The following is a 17,060-nucleotide window of genomic DNA, read 5'->3' on the forward strand; positions in this document are numbered from 1 at the left end:
TGATGACTGATGTTTTTTTAAGTATTTTTCTTCATGAAGAAAGCAAAAGGAAACAAAATAGTAAACACGAGAAATATACAATACAGATTTTTTTTGTAGTTTTGGCTCCCCATAATTTCAGCACAGAGTTGGACCGTAGTCTAAGTTAAAGCTGACCTAAGAATACGGGCCTATGAGTTTGCACAGGAAAAAGACGAATACTAAAATCACTTTATCGAGGAGAAATAATTTTAATGCGGATGGAAGATGGTGACATTGGGGATTTTTTAAATGTCAAGCAGACATCATCCATCTTTAATATTTCATTTCATATCTCATGAGATACCTTCGTATTCAGATCCAAATTCTGCAGAAAGAATTTCAATGATATTTCTATACCTTTTCCACGGATGAAATGAATGAATATGGTTCGTTTTTCGTCCCCCAAAGTGCTTATGATGTGCTATGACAATACTGAAAATTGCATTTTTATACCTGTAATAAAAAAATACTTAACTGTTTTTAGTCAATCGTGTTCACGCCTTTAATGTTCATGAAATGGGTAGAAAAATATATTTTTTCCATTTGTACATTTTGTGTGATTTTTTTTGTCTCTAAATGGCGCCTTAAAAATACGTACATGTATATATAAAATAAAACAAGTTCATATCAGAAAATATTTTGAGGTCTTGAAAGAAGGTCAGGTATAGGCTGGTCAATGCTCTTGTGATGCATGCAACCGGAGAAAACATGGCTGGTTTTTAGGAGATTTCCTGATTCGATTAATTTCTGGGATGTAATTGTTTTATTCGGTCGGATAGATCCAATCTCAACGACCGAATACTCCCAATTAACCAGCTCTATACGCCTGCCAAACCAAGAGGGATGGCCAAACAACTTCAGATTCTACAAGTTGTTGAGAAGGTTGAGATTTCCGAGAGAATCTGGAATGTCGCTGTATTTTGTTTTACATTGTGATCATAATATTTTCATTATCCTGTGTCTTAAATCTATATCTCTAATCTGAACAAAACATGTCGGACCCATACATGAATGAAAATGATGGGAGAAATGGCTGAAAGCTTGGCGTGATCAAGTAAAGATTGTGTACAATCGATGTAGACATAATTTTTGTCTTATTTCCAGTGAATATTTATGTTTTAAATCGGTATTATCTAGGTCAAATAACACATAGTTTAGACCACTAACCACCCGTTATTGGGTTGCATAGTATTTAATAGCAAACGTTCCATCTGTTATTGAGTACCTAGTAATGACGTCATTTGTAGTCATATTTCATGGGGTCTCGAGTGAATACTAATTTTAGATTCCTCTCCTTTCGTTTATTTCTATCCAGAATCCGTGGTTCTCCCATCAGTATTTGGTCGTATGGAGTACAGGATAATGTGTTTAGCTCGTGCTCGTAATACAGTGATTTCCCTTTTTTGACAGAATTATTTCTTTACTTGTTACGTACATCTTTTGATGATACATTTTCTCTATGAGACATATGGTGAAATCATTGACGCATGATCTCATCGTATTGCTCTTTCTTTTTAAAGATCCGATATCCAAAATATATTTCCGTTTCTAAGTAAGTGTCATGGAAAGAAATCTTTCTTAGGTTCGATCCCCTCGCCTCGTAATGCCATAAAAATATACAAAATCATATTTGAGTTTGATGTGGAGATGAACAAGGCCGTTTTTAAAGAGCAATTATTAAAAGCAGGACTAAAATGAATGTCCTTAGATTTGATAGATTTTATCCTGTTGTCACGTTTGTCCTGTTTATTTCACTGTTGCCATATGTATATCTTTTTCACTTGAAATAAAAGTTTATCATGGTCAGCACACTCCAAATAACCTGAAAATGTATGCTGAAAAATTTAAATATTCTTATGGAAAACTAAATTCTTAATTATAATAACCAAAATTCTATTTAAAAATTAAAATGCATACAGAAAACAATACATGAATAGGCCTTGTCAATGTTTGAAATTTTTGTACTTTGGCGAATATATTTCAGTAAAATAATAGTCAGATAAAGAATGGATTTAGGGAGCAGCGTGTGAGAACGTCTGGAACGTATGTTGTGTTGATCAGAACTTTTGGTAGATCTTCAAACTGTCATTTAATTAAAGCAGAATCTATAAAGCCTTCCTGGTGTACAGGTCAACAACCAATGGAAACATATGGATTAAATGTCGCCAAGCAGGCCTTGATGGAATAGAGATGCTCACTTTGGTTTGCTCTTTGCTTCCACCGTACCTTGATCGAACTAATCAAAGTTACGTTGTGACTTTTCCACTTAATGACATAAAAGCTTTCATGCAACATTTAACCTACATGTACAAAAGCGAACCAGTAAATAATCAATCTACATTTTTTTCTGTTCGTTTAGTACATCTTCCTCCGTTGTTTCGTCTTTGCCTAATTCTAATAATTCATTATGTTTCTTTTATCTATTTGCTTGTCATTTTTGTGTAACAAAATGTCAGATCGTAAATTATGATAAAGAATGGAAAAGGAAGCATGTTCATTGTATTATAGTGTATTGATACAACTTGAAAGTAAGTTGTTCTCAAAAGACTTTTTGATACTTGCAAATCTTATTATTGAGCTGAACGAGAGCTTGCATCTTGATTAATGTACATATTTATGTTCTTTTTTACTCTAGGTTCATCTAGGTCGAAGCGAGGAGGGTCATCCCGTTGTAGGCTATGTGGCCATTACACAGTTACAAGCCGCTCAAAGTAAGATATTAACTCTTATCTCACTATTATCGTTGAATTGTGCTGTACATGTCGATTATGCCGGTTAACCCCAAATTCCACAGACAGAAATAAGCACATGAACTATTGCATTAGACATACATATTTTGCCTCCTTGAATAAAAATGAACGAGAAATAGGGGGGAAAATTACTTACTTTAACAGTGGGACATCCTTTATGAGCAATATTAGAAGGTTTGGTCACTAAATATTACAACCCTCAGAATATTGGCCCAAAATAGAACAAGTCACTCTTACCATAGAAATTCATGACATGTTTTTTGTTTAGGTTATATCGGTGACACTACATTTGCACCGGGCTTTATTTCGTCTAAGAATAGGGTTAGGGTAGCAATTGGGTTTTATGTTAGGTTGTGTTAAAGTTTTATAGTGTTTAATTAATCAAAGGCTGAAGTTGGTAATTCCGTTAGTGCGTGAAACTTACAGCTGAGCAATTGTCGCCGGAGCAAATGTCATGGAACCGTTATATCATGCATACTCTTCCCTTAAAAACCTGTTGTGCGTGTAAGGGATGCTCCCTCCGTAGGCAGGTTGAGATTGGATCTTTATTCTATAAGAATTGAGGAGCAACTACAGGTCTTAAATTAAATAAATTAGTAAAATCTGACTGCCAGCTTAAGTGGGAAAACAATTAAGATATCTTTTAGGTGTTCAGTTAAAATATATGTAATTTACGAAATTCTGCGTAAAAATTTCGTAACATTGACCATGATACTGATCAAGAAGCTATATAACCACGTGTTATAGGTTTATAATTTATAGCTCACACAAGTGGGAAGTAGAAGTAAATGGCATGGCCTTTGTTTGAGACAAGGGAGATGAAATTGTCAATCAATCCTTCTTGTTCAGAGCCTCTGTAGACCTTATTGAGGTAAGGTTGATAAAATTAAATGAAGGACCTGTGTCGGTGCGTAACTACAGATTTTGTTTAATCAACGTTCATGCTTCTTGGAACAATTGTAATCAGAGCGAAGGGCAGGTGGCCTCCCAAAAGCTGTCAATCCCGACAGAGATACGTGGAACAAATCAAACTGCTCGGGTATACATCAGCAACACATGCAGATAGTCTCTCGAGGATAGCTCACACCTGAAGGCAAGCCAAGATTCACACGTGTATACGGACACAGCAAGCAAACTCTGAACTTACTGTCCCACCTATTCGTATCTATGTAGGTCGAGTGTAGGTGATGATATCAACGAGCCAGGCCAAGTCAAACATTGGCGCCCCTGTACACCCCACCTCTCATTCAGCAGCACGAATCACTGGTAATAAATAAAAGGAGGTTGTTTACTCCTCTTTTTTTTTTGCTTTAGCCTCGAGGTTCAAAACGTTGATTACAAAGTGAAAGTGATATTGAAGTTCGAAGATCGTTGGTAGGGGAATGAAGATTGGCGGGTGCTTTTCACAGCAGGTAGATTTGGGTCTTTTATTGCGCCATTTCGCGCGGTCTGTTTTCATCTCCCTCAAAGTGTCGTAGTCGCCTCTCGTACGTGTATTCTCTAGGGGTTCTCTCTTATATTGGCTGGCCCGCGAGAAATGCGATCGCTTCCGCTGTTAGTCCGACCAGAGGGGTGACACGTTACGGTTTACGGCGAGAGAAAATTGAGAGTAGCCGCTTTTTATACCTAATGTCGTAGGATAGGGTTTCCTCTCGGGTGTTGCCTAGGAAACGTCGGCAAAAAGCTCTCATAAAGTGAATACTGGAAAGTGCATTCTAAAGTTCACGGTCGTTATTTGCTTTCTGATTTTAATGAGTTCGAACACTCATGTGCGTATCTCGCATATTTATATGTCTGTCACTCGACCTTTATGTAGCCAGATAATTAATGATAATTACGTAAAACTGTTCAGTTACAACATCTCATGAAGGTGTTTCCAATCATAATTTTGCCCCTCATGGTGTTCGGGCCTGCAATCTAACGAAATGACAATAAACTTCTATTCCGATCATGTTCAGGTGTCCAATACGAACAATATAAAACTTTTGAAAGGTTGCTGTCATGACTTAGATGAAGAAAAAACTAAAAAAAAATACTCGATGGGTCCCTATTAAATCGATAATGCAAAGAGTAGAAGGGGATGGATTATCAGCGAAAGAGAAATACACACATATACAGTGGGAGACAGAGAAATATATTTGAGAAACATGCAGATAGATAGAAAGTAAAAGAGAGAGAGAGAAACAAATACGGACTCGCAGTATTAAAAAAGTGTGAAAGGAATGATAAAGTACATGACAGAAGAGAGAGAGAGAGGAATCGAGTTTGTCGTAAATTGATAAAAAGGTACTGACGTAAATCACTCCCAGTCCCAAGCCAACAACGGATTAATCTTCGTATAGAATGTTATTTGCATATAGATATAAAAAGTGTAGTGATGAAGAAAAAGATAATCCCACGCCCTTTATGACCAAGAAATAACTTCATATCTACTTCTGATATTGGGGAAATCTATTAATTCTTTTTTCTTTGTGCGTAAAAAGGGAACCGTTTCTGAAACTAGGGCTGAAATAAGTACATCAAAGTCGAGGCCTACGAATGATGAAAATTACTGGGGAAGAAATACAGGTACGATAGTGTGTTCACAGTGTGGACCACAGTGTGAACTCATTTTCACACTTAAATTTCAGCATTTTAACAGTATGGACAGTATAATATTACACTCAGTGAAACTGAACACACTCTGAACACTCAGAAAGGTCGAGGTGTCCACAGTGTGAAGTTATCTTCACACAGTATGAATTCTTCTTCACACTGTGTGAAACAGTGTGTAACAGTGTGAATCAAAGTTAATTTTCACACAGTTCATAATGTGAACACACTGTGACCATCGTGTGACACTGAGTTCTTTTTAGCATGGAAGGTTCATTCAAAAGACGAATGAATATTGGGCCTACAGAATTCAGACAAGCGAAAGAAAAAAAAGTAAAACTTCCTTTCAACATATTCTAAGGGATACGATGAGAAAGAGGAAATGCCAGGTTGATGGAATAGAGTGGTTATTTTCATTCATAAAGCATGACCAGCTATTATAGAGACTATTCCGATACAGCTTTCTCTCTCAACACCCTTGAAAGATGCCCTTTTAGGTCATTAAACATTTATTAGGTTTTCTTGGCATCTACCCTTGTTGACCCGGTAGATATATATACGTCACTCCAATTTCACAGGGGGTTAAACATGGTACTGCCAAAGGTGTTGAGGGGGAGGGGATCGGATAAATTCTGGAAACATAGATAAACCACAATTTATGATCTTTCTCTGACAAGAAACTTCCTAAAGCATAACCGCCATGCTATAGTATGAATATGAACGGCTGAAAATCATAGAGATTAGACCCGAATAGGAGGAGGTGATGGAGATAGGCTTGGTAGTTACCCCCCGCCTTATCCCTTGAGCCACCGCCATCTTCCTTAACGTTATTCATAGATGCTGTATGCCCTATATTTCTTGCTTCGTATAGCTTTCAAGAGATACCGTAGCTTTTGCCTTAAATTGGGAGGACACTAACTCGGTAGAGTCAGGTTATACAGAAATGCGGTTTGCATCGGGCACTTGTGTTTAGGTGATTGCTGTTGAGTGTTCAAAGAAGAGGCTACGGAGGTCATGTTACAAGAAATGCAAACCACTGGGCTCAGACAAATATTCACACGGTATCTTGACTGGTTATGAAAATCATCTCCTGTAAATCTTCGGTGTTGTATTCATGAATACTCTCGGACGAAGTATGGAATATAATCCCTCGTATTAGGTCTTAGAGGTGAACGTATTTTCATTGCAACCACACGGATAGCCAATTCCCATAAAAGGAAACAAATTACAAGGAATAGAGAAAGGGCAAAGATTATCCACATCGTTATGCCTTGCATATTTTTTCCACTTCCAAACGTACAGTCTCAAAAGTTTTACACCTTCAGGGATTGTAATGTTAAAGGAGAATCTAACCCAAATAAAAACTTATTTTTAGAGGAAAAAGAAAAATCAGACAAGTTGATAGCTGAAAGTTAATACATTATTGGACAAACAATAAGAAAGTTATGTGTATAAATAGAAGTTTCGCTATATATCTACCTAAATATATGAAAATATTATAAAAACTCTTTTACAACATGAATATTGTTTTTTTTTTTACAGAAGATGATTTGCGCTCGGCTCAGATGGATGCTATTTTGAAGTGGCTTAACAATTTCCATGTGTACAGTCATCGACTTGAAGGACTGCAAGAAGTAGTGGCCTTTGACGTCCTCTGCGGAAACTTCAACTTCGACAACATGTCTCCAAGTAAGCCCATCATGTATTGATTAAATGATTCATGAAAAAATAGAAATTGTAATTCTCATCTCACATGAGCTTAGGCGATGATTTGTTTCCTTCACCGAGGACATGGAATAATATTGCAGGTGGATTTCCCGCCATGAAAAAGATGAAAGTTTGTGGATGGATGCCATGTTGAGCCTACAGGTAGAGTTAGGATCAGTGTTCTACATTTATGATAAAATAGAAGAATATGAACCTGGAACGGGATTTTATGATTACTTACCAGCTGTTTCTACCACCTCATTCACATCACACAAGTAGACATCAGACCAAACAAAGCATGTGCGTAACGTTTGCGTATGCAGAATCGGTCTGTCAGGATATGTTTTATTATTTGATGTGACCGTAACCGCACTGTTTTGAGTTACAATGTATCTCTTTTTCTTATTAGCCTTTGATCTCCAATACTGAGGAAGGAGACCTGTGAGGGTTTGGTTAGAATAAAATTAGCATCCATTTCCTGCGCACATCAATAATATACTATCTGACACCTCCAGAGTCACTCAATCATAGCCTGCTTCCAAGGACCATCAGTAATAAAAGAATTGAATTACAAATTCCGGAGAGTCATCAAGAAATCATTATTAGTATTTACCTTTGGGGCAAATACGGGAGCGTGATGTATTTGTTTCTCCATTGAAAATTTATACAATCGTAAGCTGCTATGGAATATTGAAAATAATTAGAGGGGGCACTGATCATTGAACTATTTTTCTAGTGCGAATGTAATGAAAATATTGTATAAGTTCATATTAGATTCAATCATATGATCTTGCCATTGTGCCATGGGGACGTCTTACCCTTTACATTCCAAGTAGACGAGATCACAAGAGAGACGTGGTCGAGTTTCATCGAGGTGTCTGAGCCTCTGGATCCAGCTGGCACTGGTACTCAGCGATCACCAATTCTTGTTTGCCTTGTCGTCTTCTCGTAAGCCTACTTTATCCGAATTTCTTCATGATGTTCAACTCAATAAGGTTCCCCCTTTCCATGGACGCTAAAAGGTAACCCAATCCGTTTGGTCGAGCAAAAAGACGTCATTTCGGGGTTTTGGTCACATTGGGTACACATGCATTCCAGCGTCCGCCGTAAAAATGGAGGTCTACAAGACAACAAGACGGTGTAGGAGAAAATACCGACCGCTTTTGATTCAAAGGTGTAACTGAATATATTACAGCCTTCCGCGCCATAATGCCGGGATAATTTATTGATTTTAACATCATGTTTGGTTTTTCTTTGTCAATGCGATATCAATAATAGTTATCGATATTTAGCCCTATTAGGTTTTCTGTCTGGATTTTCTAATATAGCATGGCTCGGATTGATCTCTTCGAAGGGGGTAATATTTTTCCAACTGACACTATTTTCGCTGACTCCCAAGTGAATGGATGCACATTCACTTGAGCACAAAGCACACACCGGTGAAATAGGAGATCTGAGATTGATTGACAGACCAACTACTTCTGATCGATATACAATCCTTTTCTTAAAATGTTGAATTCACTTCATCGAATCTATTCGATAATAGTAATTTATGTTCAATGTAGTCATTTCCAGCCATACATTCTAGGCATCGATTCATATATTCTTCATGCCAGATGATTCCCCTTGCATGTTCCATGCCTATCATGTCTATAATCAAATATGTAGATTAGTTTTTAGAATGCATTGTTTCAATGTTATTATTCTACGTATATGTTCACGCTGTCTCTTAGCGACAACATGAACACTGCTACAGCGTATCGTGGTGATTATCAAGGGGGAAGCTCCACAGACACACTATGCACAAACATTCATCATGAGTTGAATAAACCAATATTTGAAGACAATTCTCACCGCCAACTACAATGCTATTTCAAAAAAAAGGTGGCATATTGTCTTTAGGAAAACACATTTTTATATTAGGTTGTGTAAACATAGGAGAAAATCCGATGGCAAACCTAATTGGGTTTTGTAAATTTGTAGCTTAGAAGAAAAAGAATGATGAATATGCCTTATCCAGCCCCCTTCCCCTCATCCATCCACACACATGTACACCCCACACGCACACCCGCACACATAACTAAACGCACTCTGCCCTTCTGCTAGGCACACAACCAATGATATTTTACTTTTTGTATCGCAATGTCATCGTCTTTGTTAGTTTAGAAAATTGAATATTAAGCCTGTATTTCATATAAAAATCACCTAAATTTTTATGGTAAATATTGATTCGAAATTCCCCTACTTGTCTCTTTGGTTGTCTGTACACATGACGTCTATACCTTTTCAAGAACCTGGGTTCGACACGTTGTTCTCTCACGTACAGGTTGTAATGGACGATTAGTTAAGGAATTGAAGAGTGAATTAATACCCTTTCATGACATAAGCTAAATCTTTCTCATTCTTTGCCCCCCCCCCTCACATTGGTTTAGTTGCCTTCATATTTTTTTTATTATCTCATTTGTTCATATTATCCGTTTCATACTTCCTCCTGCTTCTATATCTTTGGTCACCCTATTTCGTGTATTTGCAATATAGATGTAGGGAAGGTAGCGAGAGAGAACGTGAGTGAGAGACAGACAGAAACTGAAACAGAAGGAAAGAGAAGATGGTCGGGGTCGAACTCTCTCTGGGAGATAAGGAAGAGGGGCAAAGAGGGGTGTTGTGAAAAAGATGAGACAAAAGGGAGAGCATGGGGAGAAAGAAGAAGATTGATTAATATACAATGAGTGGGAAAGAGAGGATAATAGTGTGGGTAAAATGGGAGAGAGAAGAAAGAGAGAGAGAGATGGTGAAGGGTATAATAGAGAGAGGATTCGTTGATACCTCTCTCGGATAGTGATATTGTGTTTTCCTTGAGGGATTTCTCTTTCTGTCTCTTCATATCAGTGAGTGCAGCGCAATAAGAATGTGAATGGCGGTGGCCTCTTGCAAAAACACGGCTTAAATGCAGTCGATTTCTCACCTTTTCGGCGCCACCTTCGTAATACATGCACGGGCCCTGATAGATCGCCGGCGCCAAAATCACGACATGAATCGCACATGGAAAGGACTCGTGTGTTTCTATTCACAAAAGACATCCTCTTCATAAATCTATTTTAAGTACGTCCTTCACGCTTTCCTTTCCTCTCTTTTGTGCAGTCCTTTCAGACGTTAATGCACGTTTTTGTCCTTTACATTCTCTAACAAATAAGCAGGGGTATGGAGAATGACACGCGGCTTTTTACCGACCTTGCTTTGCTTATTAAATGAGTCCCATGGATGTACAGAATGGGAGTAATGTCCTAATGTTCTTGCCTCGTAATAACACTTTGAAGCGGCCTTTGGCAAGGGCAATAACTGGTAAGTGGGGGCCAAACTCAGTAAATAGCCGACTGCTGATTTACGCTGTCTTCTGTTTCGCTTTTAAGGTCTCAAAATATTCATTTTGTGGCTTTCCCTCCGCTTAACGCGAGATTTACGCGAGAACCCGATCCTTTGATGCGTTTTTATATATACTCGAGTTGTTATTATGGGGTACAGTTGATGGATTTGTCATTGTCCGGCGTTTGAAAAGGTGTTACCATGATGTCTAGCAAAGCCCATCATCTGTTACGTCACAGGCGTGATGGAAATGACTAATTTATGTGTTGATGTGACAGTATCATCATTAACCTGCATATTTCATGAAGAACTATTCCGAACCATTGATTACTTAACCAGAGAACAGCACGGTTTGAAAGAGTTAAGTGATGTGGAATCAATGGAGGGATGGTAGACGGTTGTTGGATGAGGAAGAGAAGCCATGGATGATATGACAGAGGACAAAGACCCCATATTACCTTCGGACACGGTTCAAGTCTTTGCTAAAATTATCGGTAAAATAGATGTCAAAACTTTTTTTTTTACATTAAGATATATCCTTCTTTATACTGGGTCGTTTAATAATTCTGTAATGCATGTCAAAGATAGTATTGCAATCAATTTTGAATTATTTAAGAATCAAAATATGTTGATAAATGGACCATCTATACTTTCGAGATATATGCCACTTTGGCAACCAATACTAGATAGATAGATAGTAACAGTTTAAGACTGTTCAAAACTGAGTTCAGAGTACGGTCCTGTAAAAGTAAGAAAAACATGCACATCATACGTTGATGACTCCATTCGAATAGATAAGAGAAGATTTTTGTTCTTATTTCCTCCCTAAATTCCTTAGTTTAGAAATCATTCTTTGAAATTATGGTGAGGTTCTAATCCTAAATCAGATTTTCTAAAAGTACTTTCCTTCCAAATCTATTCAATTGAGCTTTCAATCTAATGTTTTGATTTGCCCTTCGTTGCAATCCAAAGAAGTGCCAGGGTCTCCTTAATGCTATGGTTACAACTGATATACCTTGAAGCTGAATGGTTGTTGTATTTCTGTGTTTATGTCGGTTATGTTGTTTATTCAATCTTATTTCGCATTTTCTAGTAATATTCATTTGAAAGAACGAATTAAAAATTCGATTTCATAAAGGTCAAACAATTTAGGTCAATCTTTGAATTCGAGCAGTCGTCTGCTGCAAATATATATAAATAGGGTCACGTGATGGATTGGTGACAAAATAATATACGGATGTTGTACGGGAAGGAGCAAGTCCGCCCAACGGGAGACGATATTGCAAACTGTTGTAATGAAGACAAGCGATATTTCTTCCATTTCAATTTATTTCTTATCAACAATCTAATATCTATTCGCCTGTGAGGAACCTGATTGGGGTGTCCAATTTATCTTGGAGATGTATTTCGTGTCATTCGTTTCTTAGATTAATTTTACTTATACTTATCTTTTGGGAAAGTGCAATGTGTTTCCTGCTGCTACTTCTACTCGATCTTCTCCCCCCTCTCTCTCTCTCCCATTTCATCTCAATGATATATATTTTTAACATTCTTATCTATCTGTCTCCCGTTTCTCACTTTATTTATATTTCGAATTTATATTTTGGTCATTTTACTGGATTAACTATACAAAATTGTCTCTATAAAGAACAATCCAGCTTTCTAGAATCAGTTTTTACTTGTTATGCTAACATGAATTTAAGATTAATGTTCTGCCCCAACTCTGAACATAATTCGACAATAGGGATACATGAAGGATGATGTTATTACTTTCTTCAACATTTCTCCTTCCGGAATGAAAATATTATTATGCCACGAGTTTTGTGTAATTCTTTTCTGATTTACTAATGTGATTTGCACAAATGGAGTTTTATGCCAGCGGGAGAGAAAGGGAGAAACGTCATTCAGCTTCTTCTATTTCAAGATCTCGAATTGGTCTTATGTAGTTTGCTTGAACATGATATTTGCATCCCCAGGCGAAGATTACATGAATATCCTGTGACATAATTTATCCATGCACACAAGCCAAAAATACAGGTATAGCTTCCTTTTCAGACTAAGCGTTATCTTGTTTAATCAGCATTCACTCGTTTCTGAAGGTGAACAAAATGATATGAACGATTCATGTTCTAGTTTGAAGTTTAGTTCAGTAGAATTACTGCAGGAAATACATAAATGGCAAATTTTATGAGGTAGTATCTCGTGTTAGAATAATAATCAATTAATATCAATTAACTACACTCTAAAAAACACTAAGTAAAATTTTACCCAATATTGGGTAGAAAGAGAACATGTATACAGTGCGTATCAAAAAAAAGTTTACACTTAGAAAAAATCCTGTAAAATTTAACATTCGTAATATCCTGAAGATTTTTCCACATTTTAACATTGGTACAGGGGACCGTTTCATCAACATTTTTGTCTGACAAGTTGTCAGATATGACATCCTTCCTTGATTCTGATTGGCTGAGAGGCACTGTTTCTATAGTAACTGTCGGATAGAATGGGACTTGTCGGATGAAACGTCTGACAAGTCCTTTCATGAAACGCTCCCCAGATCCAATTAAGTAAATGACGATATAACTGTAGAAAATAGTTCCGCTGAGTGAGCACCACTTACTTTTGAAAAGTTCATGAAAAATGATTTGTGCAGAAATTTGAAATAGTTATGCGAATAAAAGTAGATTTTAATCATGAAGAACACATGGAAATTAGCTAATAAAATTGATTTGAAGATATCTTTTACCCTTTTTAACTTGTTTCCTTGCCCAAAACACTTCGAAGAGTGCATTGCACCCCACCCCACTCCCCACACACCGAGGCCATCTCGACGATATTTGCTTTACGCTGAGCTGTCATTTACATGAAATTGCTTAGACTTGATTTTCATTTTGTTAATCATTGTCATGCTTGGAAAAACTGTGGAGAAACAAGTATTAAAGGAAAAATGAAATGTAAACCCACTTTAAATGATAAAAACTTAGTGAAACAATGCTGGAGATGTCTGATATAAACTTTCATTTAGATTTAGTTATGTCCTCAGATCCAGCTGGCATAAAAAGGTTTAAGGTTGTGCTTATTAAGTATTGAAATTTCAATTTTGTTGGCAAAATTGTTACAAAATGTTCGAATGCATCCATTTTATTTCTATTGACTAAAAGTGCAAGGGAAATGTATGAGAAATGTTTCGCTGGGTAAGTTTGATTTCGCCCTTTCCTCTTGACACAGCGTGAAAACGAGCATTTCTGCGCAGATTTCTGCGAGTTTTACAAAAATGGACAGTGCTCACTCAAGTGTAATATTCTGTCAAAACTCTTACTTTTATTGGAAAGATGATACCCAAACCCAACATAATATGTAAAAGAATTGCCCACATCTTGTTTATTTTTTAATTCTCAGGGCTTTTTCAAAGTGTAAATTTTTTTTGGTACGCACTGTATATGCTGGGTAATTTTTTTTACCCCATATTGGGCGATTTAAACTCACCTTTGCGTAAATTTTAGAACATATTTGGTATCACTTTACCCAACCAACATGCATGTTCCATTTTTTACCCAATATTGTGTAAACTTTTCTCTTTTAAGTGTATAGTTGATGTGTGTGACTGCAGGCAATGTATAGTTCTTCCTCCGGAAAATACTTTAATAATTAACATGAATGAATGAACGAATCAGATTTGGTCAAGTTCATTTGCATTTAAAATCACTCTGATCGTATTAACAGGCTAACGCTTCCTCCTTGGTAATCACGATGAATATTATTATCGTTTAAAAATATCGATGATGACATCGACAGCTTGTAGCATGTCAAGGTAATTACGGGCTATATATGATTATAATGTAAAACATGTCAATCATGCTTGATTATACTTTGTATTTTTCGAATCGTTAGCTAAATATATGATTGATGTGTTATTGACACATCCACTTTGTGTTTGTTTAGAGGTAGATGGGAGTGCGATTAAGCATGGGTTTCTTGATCTTGGTTCAAAATTGAGCAATAATGAAGTATTTTGAGATACTTCCTCTGCCATTTAGTTTGTGAACTGTATTGTGTTCTTTATTAAATTGGAATAATGGAGGGAGGCATTATAGATGAAGCTTATTTTGATCTTCACTTCCTTGACTATTCAACTGTTGGATTCATGAGACTGCAATCAGCTATGACAATTTGCATTTTATTTTTCATATTTTGGAAAGGTGAATGATGAACGAATGATTGCATGAATGAATGAATTAATTAATTAATGAATGAATGAATTAATTAAGAAATGAAAAAGATAACAGTACACTTTTTTCTTGTATATTTCAAAACATTCTGTGCTCAATTACCTGTCTAGACAAGAGTCTGCCTTGCCCTCCTTTACTTTATCTCTGCCCTCTCTTACAAAAAAGAAGTAAGATACAGTTTCTCTCTTAAAAAAAATCACTTCGTATCTTGAAAATGGTCGTTTTTTGGGCAGGTGGTTTTATATTCTATAATGCATATTTCAAATCAGAGGCCGCGGCAGGTCAGACTTGGCAGGTGTTTACTAAATGTAAATCTTTCTTCTTGCTTGCCTTAATTGATTATTCTTATTTCCTTAGCCCTTTCGATTTAATCGTTTAATACTTGTGTCCATTTCCCTTTACTGCCAGATTTTAAGTAATTGCCCCAATATTTCTTTATGTAAGATCTCTATATTTACAGACCTTGCTCGAATAATCATCCACACTATTTATATTCGTTTCAGAGATATTTTTTGTATTCTTTTAAACTCGTGTCTCTCCCCATTTCTTTCCATGGCGAATTTTATAATTGCTTCCCTCACAACCCACATGCGTCTTTGTATAGTTCCATAAAGAAATAGACATGTGGGTGGTCTGCGTTTGTGTGTTACTTGTGAGGGTGTGTATACGTGCATGCATGTATGTTGAGAGGTTTATGGCAGAGTGCATGTTTAGGTCTTTCCTTCCCTCACACACTTTATTCTTAAGAATTCCTCCGTTTCTCTTTCTTTCAACTGTCTTTGACACCAATCACACACACACACACCCTCACATGCACCCACACTCACACAACCATACAAGCATATAAACACAACACACCATCACCCTCCATACACACATATCTCTATTATCTCCCCCCTCTCTCTCTCACACACACACACACCCTCCCTCACACACACTCACTCTCGCTCTTTCTCTTTTTCTCCCTCTCTCTTCGCATTTTGTTTTCCTCTCCCGTCTTTCTCCTTTTCGTCGCAGAGCTCGTGATGTATCATCGATTAGTGTCTGATCGATGCCTATCACTCGTGTCTTATCTTGCCATCCAATGCCAAATCGTTTTTTCAATTGATCATTCCAAATCTAGAACGTTGTCCAATGGCCAGAGGCCAATTCAAAAAACAATTCCTGCATTTTATATACGCCTACTCATAGTCTTACTATACAGGACTAACTTTGGAATATTTATAGAATTTTGCATTTGTGATTACATTCATTTTCAGTGTTTTTTTAATCGAATTCGACTGCCGTATTACACGTGGTCCACTCCTTCCATTACTATTTAAAAATAAGCAATATGTTAACATTTATCAATGCGACAATATAGCACAGTACCCACAACATAAGATTTCCATCTTTTGATATTTTCTTTTATTATTCTTTTGAGCCAACAGCATTTCAAACCACCTTACAAATCATTGAAAAGGTTCTGTTATTACGCTCATTACCATATCATGTTCGCGACTTTTGGCAAGATTTAGTCTCTTATGATATAACTTATTGGGTTATATATTTTTAAAAAATATGATTATTGAATTAAATCTGCGCCGCATATTTTCATTTATAAAATTTATAAGAGTGAATCGGGATTATGATCATGAAAAAAAATAGTTGCTAATTTCCCAGGAGAAATTAATTTCTGAATACAACAAACCATTCCCTTTGTCCTAGTGTTTTCAATAAAACTGTACATCTTGCTAAGAGAGATTGTGAGAAAGAGATATATTTTATGTCAGTCATTTAGAATATCAATCTCAAAATATTTGATGATTCATATTGCGTGAAATAAAGCAATATATGGAGGAGAAAATTGCAATTCTACAATTTTAAAACAGACCTTTACTTCTTTTTCTCTCGAATTATTGCATTCCTTTGCCGACTTTGCATCAAATCTTCCACGAGATCGCAATTTCCTGATAATAATGGGTTTCCAGCGTTTCTGTCTAAAAGAACATAATAATGGTCATTCCACGATCATTATCCTAGGGCAGTCCCACCAGTATCAATTTACTTCAATAATGATGTTCATGAAATAATTTATTACTAATTATCTTATATCAATATGAAAATACTTATACATTTTCAAGATTCAACAGGAAGTAATTGGGAGATCAATAGTTAATTATATCTCAAGAATCATAAAATCCCGTTTTCCAGTGAAAAAAAAGAATCGGTAAATTGTGGAAGCTAATCGAATTCTAGTCTTTGTTATAAAGATGATGATAGAGGTATCTCGATAGTCGCGAATAGAAAGTATTTTTTTGTAATATAGTTTTGATGTAATCATAAAGAAGTCCTTAATGAAATTTACTACTTTTATACTTAAAACTTTGGTGACAAACATATACGGTTCTTTAATAGT

The 17,060-nt window shown here is 36.3% G+C and overlaps 1 protein-coding gene across 1 annotated transcript in view; it reads left to right on the top strand.

Annotated features, from left to right (window-relative positions):
* The first annotated feature begins 864 nt into the window (after window positions 1–864).
* Window positions 865–17,060, top strand: part of LOC121409690 (sphingomyelin phosphodiesterase 3-like) — a 30,423-nt gene continuing 14,227 nt past the window's right edge. Inside the window, exons 1-3 of the mRNA XM_041601597.1 lie at window positions 865–936; window positions 2,657–2,732; window positions 6,906–7,052. Coding sequence (XP_041457531.1) covers window positions 865–936; window positions 2,657–2,732; window positions 6,906–7,052 — 295 coding nt within the window. The remainder of the gene's footprint in view (window positions 937–2,656; window positions 2,733–6,905; window positions 7,053–17,060) is intronic.

This window comes from Lytechinus variegatus, chromosome 2 (genome assembly GCF_018143015.1).
Source record: "Lytechinus variegatus isolate NC3 chromosome 2, Lvar_3.0, whole genome shotgun sequence".
Lineage (NCBI taxonomy): Eukaryota > Metazoa > Echinodermata > Echinoidea > Temnopleuroida > Toxopneustidae > Lytechinus > Lytechinus variegatus.